Source organism: Ursus americanus, chromosome 25 (assembly GCF_024610735.1).
Source record: "Ursus americanus isolate L20-20 chromosome 25, mUrsAme1.1.p, whole genome shotgun sequence".
Lineage (NCBI taxonomy): Eukaryota > Metazoa > Chordata > Mammalia > Carnivora > Ursidae > Ursus > Ursus americanus.
In genome coordinates this window covers 30,371,807-30,384,855 of record NC_142151.1, presented here as the reverse complement: position 1 = coordinate 30,384,855, position 13,049 = coordinate 30,371,807, and the positions used below count along the sequence as shown (strand labels likewise).

At 38.6% G+C, this 13,049-nt stretch overlaps 1 protein-coding gene and 1 non-coding gene across 2 annotated transcripts in view; one reads left to right on the top strand and one right to left on the bottom strand.

Moving 5' to 3' along the window:
* Positions 1 to 13,049, top strand: part of PKP2 (plakophilin 2) — an 87,975-nt gene that overhangs the window by 18,392 nt on the left and 56,534 nt on the right. Inside the window, exon 4 of the mRNA XM_087855771.1 lies at positions 7,185 to 7,320. Coding sequence (XP_087711897.1) covers positions 7,185 to 7,320 — 136 coding nt within the window. The remainder of the gene's footprint in view (positions 1 to 7,184; positions 7,321 to 13,049) is intronic.
* On the bottom strand, positions 3,481 to 3,583 carry LOC123778878 (U6 spliceosomal RNA). The gene has a single exon (XR_006776032.2). It is a non-coding gene; the product is annotated as a U6 spliceosomal RNA (small nuclear RNA).

Here is a 13,049-nt window from a genome sequence, read left to right as displayed (position 1 = left end):
ACATCATTCAGTCGTAGGTTATGGGAATTCGGAGAACAAAAGAGCATTGTGCTCTGAGATTAGTAGATGGAGCCTATGGAAAGAGATCGGATCCCTAGTACCATTACCAGTCAAGCTCATGACATAGAGTGGCACAGAGCAGAAAAGATCTTCCATATCCTCTTAATTACTGATGTCTTTAGTTCTTTGATTCTTCAGGTATCTTTCAACTATATCTTTCTTTCCATTTCTATTTTTAATGGCCCAGTTCAAGGCTTTATTGCCTCAGCTAACAATCTTCTAGTTCCCTCAAAACGGTCTCTAGGAACACATACCCACGCCAGAGGCATATTCCCAAAGCAGTGCTTTCATCACACTTAAATCTTTGTGAAGTGGGGGAATTTGTATTTCCTGAGCATCTGACAACACCCCGAAGCTTTCCATTCATCATCTCACATTGATTTGGCCCTCTGAGGTGTAGCCCTATTAATATATATAGTATCTGGGAACTAGCCTGGGGCAGGGCTGCGTTGTTAGTCAGCAGGAATGCTGGTTGCTGAAGGATTGCACACACAAAAAAGTACCATTTTTAATTTTTTTTCCTATATCATCTCCTGTTTTGGCCAAAGATATTTTACACTGCTTCCTCTTGCATTTTTCACTTATATTGACATCACTTTAACATTATCTAAAGTTGTTAAAAAGACTCAATTCTGGAGAATATGTTCAGGCAGTCATGGGGCACAGGACCAACAACTCTTCCTGACTCTCCTCTCCCACCTCTCTCCGCCCCATCTCACAAGCCACATTTCCACAGGCTTCACGAAGTGTTTTGTGATTGAGTGGGGAGGGAAGTAGGAAGGAGGAAGGAAGAGAAAGGGAAGAGAGAGGGAAGGAGGGGAGGAATGCTGTGGGAGAATAGAGGAGGAAATTCAGAAAAGCTCTAGTTGGGGATAGGGACACAGGAAAGATCTCACAGAGCTGTTGATATTTGAATTGAGTCATGAAGAATGGATAAGAATGAGGTAGAATGATGGGCTTTCTAGAAAAATCAGAGCAGCTTGTGAGAAGGCACGCAGTGTTCAGAGAAGGATTAAAGCTAGTCGGGGCTGGAGGATGGGGTAGGCAGTCAGAGGAGGGAAGGGAGGGGGTGAGGATGGCAAGGAGATGGAGCCAGACTGGGGTCAGAATGTGTGCTGTGTTACAGAGTTGGGCTTCACAGACAGTAACAAGACAGAAAATCGACACCCTCACACCTGTAGCAGACCTTCTTGAAGAGGAAGTCTTCCTTCGGTTTGGGAATTTTTTTTAATGATACAGTGAGGTAGCACTAGTTTGACCAGTAGTGGATGCAGAACTCCTTTGTGAATCATGTTCAGGAAAATAAAGGATTAGAGTAATGGAATTATTTGTGGGTGTTACGGTGTTGGGAAATTCAAACTTTCCTGAGTCATGTATGACTTACGAAGTAGATTAAAGGCTTAATCTTTAAAAAAAAAAAAACTGCATTGAACAGAAGGCTATTCGTATAAATGATCCTTCATCAGTTAAAACACCTATAGTGTTGGAAGGTAAACACTTAAAATTGCCACGAGATTGAGAGTGTTAGAGTTTTGATTTCTCTGTGAAGGCATTGGAGTCCATGCATGTAAAATATTTTCATCTCTTCTATTAATTTTTTAAAAATTTTTATTTATATATTTAAGAGAGAGGGAGGGCACAAGTGGGGGGTGGGGCAAAGGGAGAGGGAGAAGCAGACTCCCCGCTGATCCAGAAGCCCAACACGGGGCTCGATCCCAGGACCCTGAGATCATGACGGAGCTGAAGGCAGACGCTTAACTGCTTAATCGACTGAGCCACCCAGGCGCCCCTTCATCTCTTTTAAAAGCTGTGTTTATACTAAATAAAAGTGACTCAAATAGTAATAGCCTACATTTTTTACCCATTAAATTGACTCCTGAGGCACAACTTTAAAATATGAGATCATTATATAATCCTCAGTGCAGATGCCAGAACTGTTCTGTTTCATTCTTAATACCCTTATATTCATGAGGTAACACTGGTATGTTTGAACATTTGTATCCGAAGCACTGGGTATTGGTTTTTAGTTATGAGTCCCATTACTCTTACCTCCTCACCTGTGTCACACCCACCCACACACAAACACACCATTCACAACACTGCACATACACGCACTCATCTCTGCACATGTATTAGTGGGTTAGCCTGCTATAAGAGAATTTACATACCTCAAAGGTACTGTGGGTTAGGTTCCAGACAGCCACTGTAGAGGGAATATCATAGTAAAGTGGGTCAAATATGAATATTTTGTTTTCCCAGTGGACATAAAAGTTATGTTTACACTATAATCTATTAAATATGCAATAGCATTATGTCTAAAAAAACAATGTACATATGTTAATTTAAAAATATTTTATTGCTAAAAATGCTAAGCATCGTCTGAGCTTTCAGAGAGTGGTCATCTTTTTCCTGGTGGACGGTCTTACCTCAATGTTCATGGCTGCTGACTGATGAGAGTGGTGGTTGCTGAAGGTTGGGGTGTGGCAATTTCTTGAAATAAGACAATGAAGTCTGCCCCATTGATTGACTTTTCCTTTCATGAATGGTTTCCCTTTAGCATGTAATGCTGTTTGATAGCATTTTACCCACAGAACTTCTTTCAGAATTGGAAGCAATCGTCCAAACCTTAGGGCTTCTTTATCAACTAAGTTGAAGTGATATTCTAACCCCTTTGTTGTCATTTCAACAATCCTCACAGCATCTTCACCAGGAGTAGATTCCATCTCAAGAAACCATTTTCTTTGCTCATCCATATGAAGCAACTCCTCTTCTATTAGTTTTATCATGAGATTGCAGCAGTTCGTCCCATCTTCAGGCTCCACTTCTTATTCTAGTTCTCTGGCTGTTTCCACCACATCTGCCGTTACTTCCTCTCCTGAAGTCCTGAACCCCTCAAAGTCATCTGTGAGGGTTGAAATCAACTTCTTCCAAACTTCTCTTAATGTTGATATTTTGACCTCTTCTTGTGAGTCAGGATGCTCTTTATTTTATTTTTTTAGTTTTATTTATTTACATAATCTCTACATCCAACGTGGGGCTCAAACTCATGATCCCGAGATCAAGAGTCACTTGCTATTTCAACTGAGCCAGCCAGGCACCTTGAATCAGGAACGCTCTTATATGGCACCCAGAACAGTGAATCCTTTCTAGAAGTTTTTCAATTTACTTTGCCCAAATCCGTCAGAGGAATTACTATCTATGGAAGCTATAGCCTTGTGCAGTGTTTTTATGTATTTATTTTTTTGAGTGTATGTAGTTGACACACAATGTTACATTGGTTTCAGGTATACAACATATTGATGCAGCAAGTTTATACATTATGCTATGCTCATCACAAGTGTAGCTACCATCTGTTACCATACAATGCTGTTACAGTATCATTGACTATACTTATGCTGGGCCTTTTATTCCCGATTTATAAAAACTGTAGAACGCTTCACAAATTTGCATGTCATCCTTGTGCAGAGGCCATGCTAATCTTCTCTGTATGGTTCCAATTTTAGTATATGTACTGCCAAAGCAATGTATTTCTTAAATAGTAAGACTTGAAAGTCAAAATTACTCATTAATCCATGGGCTGCAGAATGGATATTGTGATAGTAAGCATAAAAATGTTAATCTTGTCGTATGCCTCCATCTGATTTCTTGGGTGACCAGGTGCATTGTCAATGAACAGTAATATTTTGAAAGGAATCTTTTTCTTCTGAGCAGTCGTCTCAACAGTCAGCTAAATATTCAGTAAACCATGTTGCAAACAAATGTGCTGTCCTTCAGGGTTTGTTGTTATGTTGACAGAGCCCAGGCTAAGTAGATTTAGCATAATTCTTAAGGTCCCTAGGATTTTGGAGATGGTCAGTGAGGACTGGCTTCAACTTAGAGTCACCAGTTGCAATAACACCTAACAAAAGAGTCAGCCTGTTTCTTGAAGCCAGGCCTTGGCTTCTCCTCCCTAGCTATGAAAGTTCCAGACGGCATCTTCTAATATAAAGCTGCTTTGTCTACACTGAAAATCTGTTGTTTTGTGTAGCCACCTTCATTAATTATCTTAGCAAGATCTTCTGGATAACTTGCTGTGGCTTCTACAAAAGTACTTCACCTAGGGGCGCCTGGGTAGCTCAGTCGATTGAGCATCTGACTCTTGATTTTGGCTCAGGTCATGATCTCAGGGTCCGTGAGATCAAACCCTGTATCGTGCTCCATGCTGGGCATGGAGTCTGCTTGAGATTCTCTCTCTCCCTCTTCTTCTCCCCCTCCAACTTGCATGCACTCTCTTTCCAATAAAAAATAAAACAAAATAGGGGCGCCTGGGTGGCTCAGTTGTTAAGCGTCTGCCTTCGGCTCAGGGCGTGATCCCGGAGTTCTGGGATCGAGCCCCACATCGGGCTCCCTGCTCTGCTGGGAGCCTGCTTCTTCCTCTCCCACTCCCCCTGCTTGTGTTCCCTCTCTCGCTGGCTGTCTCTCTCTTTGTCAAATAAATAAAATCTTTAAAAATAATAATAAAATAAAACAAAATAAAAAATTTAAAAATGTGTATCTTTAAAAGTGCTTCACCTTGAGGGATGCCTGAATGGAGCAGTTGGTTAAGCATCCAGCTCTTGGTTTCGGCTCAGTTCCTAATCTCCGGGTGGTGACATTGAGCCCCACTTAGGCTCTGCACTCAGTGAGGGGTCTGCTTAAGACTTTCTCTCCCTTGGGGCGCCTGGGTGGCTCAGTCGTTGAGCGTCTGCCTTCGGCTCAGGGCATGATCCCGGAGTTCTGGGATCGAGCCCCACATCAGGCTCCTCCGCTGGGAGCCTGCTTCTTCCTCTCCCACTCCCCCTGCTTGTGTTCCCTCTCTCTCTAGCTGTCTCTCTCTCTGTCAAATAAATAAATAAAATCTTTAAAAAAAAAAAAAAAAAGACTTTCTCTCCCTCTTCCTTTACCCTCCACCCTCCAGCGTGCACGTGCGTGCGTGCACTCGCACTCTCTCTCTCTCTCAAATAAATAATTTTTTTTTAAAGTGCTTCACCTTGCACTTATCTGTTATGGAAATGGCTTCTTTCCTTAAACCTTATGAACCAACCTCTGCTAGCTTCATACTTCTGCAGCTTCCTCACCTCTCTCAGACTTCACAGAATTGAAGAGAGTCAGGGCCTTGCTGTGCTTTTGGCTTTGGCTTAAGGGAATGTTGTGGCTTGTTTGGTCTTTCCAGACCACTGAAACTTTCTCCATATCAGCAATAAGGTTGTTTCACTTTTTCTTTTTCTTTTTTTTAAGATTTTATTTATTACTTAGAGAGCAAGCTAGAGACCAAGCACGAGTGGGCAGCGAGGTGGGGGGGGGGAGGAAAGGTGCAGAGAGCAAAGGAGAAGCGGACTCCCCATTGAAGTTCTTCAAGAACTTCTCCTTTGTGTTCATAATTTGGCCGTTTGGTGCAAGAGACCTAGCCGTCAGCCTTTCTTGGCTTTCAACATGCCTTCCTCACTAAGCTTAATAATTTCTAGCTTTTGATTTAAAGTGAGAGACGTGCAACTTTCACTCAAGCACCTTGAGACCATTGTAGGGTTATTAACTGGCCTAATTTCAGCCTGTTTCTCAGGGAATATGGAGGCCCTAAGGAGAAGGAGACAGAACACACATTTATCAGTCAAGCTCACCATCTTATGTGTGTGTGGTTCATGGCGTCCCCCCAAATAAACACAATAGTAATATCAAAGATCATCGATCACAGATCACCATAGCAAAAATTTGAAATATTGTGAGAATTACCAAAATGTGACCCAGAGACAAGCTGTTGGAAAAAAAAGCGCCGATAGGCATGCTTGACACGGTGTTGCCACAACCTTCAAATTAGGCAATATTGCAAAGCATCGTGGAGCAAGGTACAGTAAAACGTGGTATGCCTGTATTCATTGTGCTTGTTAGCAAATACTGGAAAACACCCAGCCTAGCTATCTCTTTATTCTCCATTTCCAGGAATGAATCAGGTATAGCTCTCTTTGAAGCCAAAGTCCTAGGATACCTTTAAGGCGTGTGTTTAGCCACAGTTCTAAGATGTTGCCATCCTGAGTCTGCTTTCTCTGAGTCAGTGCTTAAGGAAGCAGGAATGTGTTAACATCCACAGTGATAATAGGTTGCCTAACCTAGTTACCCTCCAGGCAGAAATAAAAGGGAAGAAAAAACCAGTTCGATGAGGCATTTGGGAGTTATTGTTTTACAAGTGGCAATTTTATTTGTCCTCTATAAAGTATTCTCTCTTGTATCAAACTGCATCAGATTTCATCATCACTATAAATGCCTGCAGTTAGTAAAGGACAAAAGTGTGCTACTAGATAGACATAAACCAAATGTCATTGCAATGGCAAAGCAAATGGTAACAGAATGAGTATGAAATTGTTTTCTTTAAGAAAAAGCATATTATAATTATGTTTAATCGTCACCTTTCCTGATGGATTCTGTCACATCAGCATGACTTATTTGAACACAACAAATTCAATTTTTCTGGCTTTTACTGTTTACGTACTGTTATATTTATTAGAAAACTTTTTGAATGCTTATTTTAAAAACTCATTTCCAGGTGAAATAACAGATTCTGAGCAGCTTTGAGAAAAACTAATGATTATTGAAGGAAGATATTTCATCCACAGGTGTAACATTACCATGGCAGAAATAACTTTTAATTTCGAAGACCAAATTTATTTTAAATTATACTTATTGTGCCTTTATTTATTTATTTGTTTGTTTGTTTGTTTGTTTGTTTTTAAGTGGCTCCACTGATGGAGCCACCCAGGCACCCCATATTGTGCCTTTAAAGTGACCTTTTAATATGTGATTATCATACAACACATATTTATCTTAAACAGAGTTTGCCTTCTTTCTTTGGTATATATTATGATTCTGCTCAATTCAGTGACATTTTCAGAGGCTAGTCTGACCAGAGCTGGAATATTTCTACTGCTGGCTTCCTGTACCTTCTGATCTCAGGTGCTGATTTTTCTTTTGGGTGAAGAGAAGCCAAGGCTCAGATGTCCTAGGTGCTTTCAGATATTAGCCGAGTCATTTCTGGAGGATGAGGTTGGTAGGCAGGTTGGTAGGCAGGAGGGAGCAGGTTTGGAATTCTGCTGAATGTGTGACTGTCTGTCTAGGAATGCAGACATGGAGATGACTCTGGAGCGAGCAGTGAGTATGCTCGATGCCGACCACACACCGCCACCCAGGATTTCTGCTGCAGCTACTTTCATACAGCACGAGTGCTTCCAGAAGTCTGAAGCGCGGAAAAGGGTGAGTGTCATCCTAAGTCCAGTTTAAAATGATCATGCTTTCACCTCTGTTATGGTGGCCATGCAAACTGCAAGCAATAATTTATTTAAATTTTAAAAAATCTTTATTGAGTTATTTGTCAGTTATAGGTCAATTTTAAATAACAAATTAATAAAATAAGTAAAAGTCTTGAGACTTCTTTTAGAAGATTTTATTTATTTATTTGAGAGAGAGAGCGCGCACGTGCATGCGAGTGGGGGGAGGAACAGAGGGAGAGGGAGGGAGAACGAATCTCAAGCAGACTCCACACTGAGATCATGACCTGAGCCGAAATCAGGAGCCAAACGCTTAACTGACTGAGCCACCCAGGCATCCTGGCATAAGTGTTCTATAGGACAGAACCCACCAAAATGGAATCAATAGGTCACTTTATGTTTGTTGGAAAAGTGGTACATTTGTGCAGGAAAAAAATCATAGTTCAAAAAGGTATGTAGTGAAAACTGTTCCCTTCCACTCCAAATCTCAGCCTACCCCCCATCTCCCTCTTTCCTTCTCTCTCACTCTTCTGTCCTCTCTCTTTCTCCCTCCCTCCTTCTCTCCCTATCTCTCTTTCTCATCAATTTTTGGGTCTCTTTCCAGAGATATTCTGTGCATATAGAAACAATTATTGGATGGGTTGGTACTGGTATCATTTTTTGTTTAAAACAAAATTGCAGATGGTAGCAGATTATGTATAGCACCCCACACTTTGTTTTCCTTTAACCCTGTATCTTGGAAATGTTTAGTATATATTAGTCCTACTTCATTCTTTTAAAATTGCTACATAGATTTCTGTTGTATAAATGTACCAGTTTTGTTTGCTCGTTTTTTAACATCTTTATTAAGGGCCATTTAAGTTTTGCCATGTTTTGACATCATGAAATCATCACAATGAAGATAATGAATATATTCATTACATTCACAGTTTCCTTGTGCCCCTTTGTAATCCATACATCTGACCCCTCTCCAACCCTCTTCTAGTCCCCAGGTAACCAATGATCAGCTTTCTGTTACTATAGATTATATTGAATTTACTAGAGTTTTACATAAATTATATAGTATATATGCTTTTCCTCTGGATTCTTTTACTGAGCTATAATCTTTTGAGATTCATCCATGTCGTGTGTATCAAAAGTGTGTGTGTGTGTGTGTGTGTGTGTGTGTGTGTGTGTGTGAGTATAGTTGACTAGTATTTCCTTGTATGGACACACCTTAATTTGTTTATTCACTCACCCATTGGTGGACATTTGAGTTTTGGCTATTACAAATAAAACTGCTATGAACATACGTGTACAAACATATGTATTCATTTCTGTCGGGTAAATAAGTACGTAGGAGTGGAATGCCTGGATGATATGGTAGTTGTATGTTCGACTTTTTAGGAAACTGCCAAACTATTTACAAAATAGCTGTGCCATTTTACATTCCCACCTGCAATGTATGAGACTTCTAGTTCCTCCACATCCTAATATTTGATCAGTCTGAATTTTAGCCTGCTGGTTTGTAGTAGTATTTTATTGTGTTTTAACTTAGATTTCCAAAGGACTAATGATGTTGAACATCTTTTCACATGCTTTTTGCCATCCATATGTATTCTTTACTGAAATGTGTGTTCAAATCTTTTGCCCATTTTTTCCTTTTTAAAAAAATACTTTTAAAGATTTTATTTATTTGAGAGCAAGAGAACACACAAGCAAGGGGGAGGAGCCGAGGCAGAGGGAGAAGCAGGCTCCCCACTGAGCAGGGAGCACCCTGGGATCATGACCTGAGCCGAAGGCAGACACTTAACTAAGCCACCCAGACGCCCTTAAAAATAATTTTAAATTCCATTTAGTTAGCATACAATGTAACATTAGTTTCAGGTGTACAAAACAGTGGTTCAACACTTCCATACAACAGCTGGTACTCATCACAAGTGCATTCCTTCATTCCCATCACCTATTTAACCTGTCCACCCACCCGCCTCCCCTCTGGTAACCATCAGTTTGTTCTCTAGTTAAGTGTCTGTTTCTTGGTTTGCCTCTCTTTCTCTCTTTTTCCCCCTATGCTCATTTGTTTTGTTTCTTAAATTGCACATGTGAGTGAAATCATATGGTATTTGTCTCTCTCTGACTGACTTATTTTGCTTGGCATAATACTCTCTAGTTCCATCCATGTCATTGCAAATGGCAAGATTTCATTCTTTTTTTATGGCCAAGTAATATTTCATTGTGTATATACCATCTCTTCTTTATCCATTCATCAGTCAGTGGACACTTGGGCCATTTCCATAGTTTGGCTATTGTAAATAATGCTGCTGTGAACATAGGGGTGCATGTGCCCCTTTGAATTAATATTCTTGTATTCTTTGGGTAAATACTCCATAGTGCAATTGCCAGATTATAGAATAGTTTTATTTTTAACTTTCTGAGGAACCTCCATACTGTTTTCCACAGTGGCTGCACCAGTTTGCGTTCCCACCAATAGTGCACGAGGGTTCCTTTTTCTCCACATGTCATCAACACCTGTTGTTTCTTGTGTTGTTGATTTTAGCCATTTCTGACAGGTGTGAGGTGAGAGCTCATAGTTCTTTTGCCCGTTTTTATTTCGGTTTTTGTTCAATTGTCATTGAATTTTGACATTTATGTTTTCTGGGTATAAGGTTGTTTTTTTTTTTTTTATTTCAGATACATGACTTGGAAATACTTTCTCCCAGTTGTATTTTATCTTTTGATTCTTTTAACAGTTTTTATTTTTTTTATTTTTTTTTTTAAAGATTTTATTTATTTATATGACAGAGAGACAGCCAGTGAGAGAGGGAACACAAGCAGGGGGAGTGGGAGAAGAAGAAGCAGGCTCCCAGCCGAGGAGCCCGATGTGGGACTCGATCCCGGAACGCCAGGATCACGCCCTGAGCCGAAGGCAGACGCTTAACGACTGCGCTACCCAGGCGCCCCTCTTTTAACAGTTTTTAATTTTATGGAGTCTAATTATAAATTTTTTCCTTTGTGGATTGTGCTTTTTGTGGTATATCCAAGAAATCTTTCTGGTCACTCACTCTAAGGTCACAAAGATAATCTATATTTTCTTCTAGAAGTTTTATAAGTGTCAGATTTTGTAGTTGGTCTGTGATCCATTTGGGATGAATTTTTGTATATATTGCAAGATGTGGACTGAGGTTTCTTTTAAAAGATATAAATATGTTTACAATTTGTTTTATTAGCAATTGTTTAGGCACCATTTGTTGGAAAGACTATCATTTTGGGTCTAAACTGTTTTTGTGCCTTTGTTGAAAAGGAATTGATCACATATATGGGAGTCTATTTCTGCACTATGTATTCTGTTTCATTGATCTATTATTGGTCTGTCTTCATGCTAATCTCATACTGTCTTGATTACTATAGTTTTATATATTAATATAGCTTTATATTGAAGATTGCTAGTGTTAGTCCTCTGACTTTGTTCTTTTTCTAGTGATTTTGGCTATTCTAGGTCTTTTGCAGTCCCATAAATTTTAGAATCTATTTCTTTATAAAAAAAAAAAACTGCTGGGATTTTGTTTGAAATTGCATTGAATCTATAGATCAATATATGGAGAATTTTCATCTAAACAATATTGAGTCTTCTGACCCCTGACCTGACCCCTAACCCATTTATTTAGGTCTTCTTTAATTGCTCTCAGTTGTATTTTGTAGTTTTACTGCAATATTACTAAATTCGCTCTTAGCTCTAGTAGAATATTTGTAGATTCATCAGATTTTCTACATATATCATGCCATCTGCTAATAAAGACAATTTTGTTTCTTCCTTTTCAGTCTGGATAACTTATATTTCTTTTTTCTTTCTTTCTTTCTGTATTGGTTAGAACTTCTAGTGCAGTGTTAAAAAGAAGTAAGAGTCAGCGTGTCCTGTTCTTGATCATAGGGGGGAGCATTTGGTTGTTCTTTCTCTATTAAATATGGTGCAACCTGTAAGTTTTTTTGTTTTGTTTTGTTTTGTTTTTAGGAATTTAATCTGGGGGGGTTTTATGTGGTTCTTTTTGAAAGGAAGGAAGAAGTTTATATTTTAATATTTTTAACACCATTTCTTTTTCCTGCTTATTTTTTAGAGTTATAATTGAGTTATATTGATAGTAATATAGAAAAATATATTGTTTTCAGGTATACAACATGATATATGTATATATTGTGAAATGATCACAAGTCTGGTTACCATCCATCACCATTCAGTTATAAATTTTTTTTCTTGTAATGAGAATTTTTAAGTTGTACTCTCTTAGCACTTTCAAATATACAATATGGTATTAATAGCTAGTCATCATGATGTACATTACATCTTCATGATTTGTTTTATAATTGGAAGTATGTACCTTTTGACCACCTTCACCCATTTCACCCATGCCAAACCCCCCATCTCTGGCAACCACCAGTCTATTCTCTGTATCTTTGATTTTGTTTTTTGTTTGTTTTTAGATTTCACATGTAAGTGAGATTATATAGTATCTGTTCACTGTCTTTCGCTCAGCATAATGCCCTCAAGGTCCATCCATGTTTTTGCAAACAGCAGGATTTCCTTCTTATTTATGACTGAATAATATTCCATTGTGTATATATTCCACATTTTCCTTATCCATTCATCCATCAACGGATACTTAGGTTTTTTCTATGTCTTGGGTATTGTAAATAATGCTGTAGTAAACATTGGAGTTTGTTTATCTTTTTGAGTTAGTGTTTTCATTTCCTTCTGATAAATACCCAGAAGTAGAATTACTGAATCATAAGGTAGTTCTAGTCTTAACTTTTTGAGGAACCTCCATAATGTTTTCAGAGTGTTTGTACCAATTTATGTTCTCACCAACAATGCACAAGAGTTCCCTTTTCACCACATCCTTGCCAACACTTGTTATTTTTTTGTGTTTTTGGTAACAGCCATTCTGACAGGTGTGATATATCTCATGGTGGTTTTGATTTGCATTTCCCTGATGATTAAGAATGCTGAGTACCTTTTCTGTATGTTGGCCATCGTATGTCTTCTCTGGAAAAATATCTGTTCGGATCCTCTTCCCATTTTTTAATTGGATTGTTGTTGTGTTTTGTTATTGAGTCATGTGAGTTCTTTATATATTTTGAATATTAACCCCTTGTCAGATATATGATTTGCAAATATTTTCTCCCATTCCATAGGTTGCCCTTTTCATTTTGTGATGGTTTCCTTTTCTATTTGATCTAGTTCCACTTGTTTATTTTTGCTTTTGTTGCCTTTTGTTTTGGTGTCATATCCAAAAACTCATTGCAAAGACTGACTTCAAAGAGCTTACTGTCTATGTTTTCTTCTAAGAGTTTTATGGTTTCAGGTCTCATGTTAAAGATTTAATGCATTTTGAGTTAATTTTTGTGTATGGTCTAAGATAGTGGTCCAGCTTGCTTTCTTTCTTTCTTTCCTTTTCTTTCTTTCTTTTCTTTCTTTCTTTCTTTCTTTCTTTCTTTCTTTCTTTCTTTCTTTCTTTCTTTCCTCTTTCTTTCTGCATGTGGCTGTCCAGTTTTCCCAACACTGTTTGTTGAAGAGACGCTCCTTTCCCCATTGTGAATTCTCAGCTTCTTTGTTGTAAATTAATTGACCATATATGTGTAGGTTTATTTCTGGAGTGTTTATTCTATTCCATTGATCTGTGCATCTTTTTATACCAATATCATACTGGTTTTTTTTTTTTACTATAGCTTTTTAATATAGTT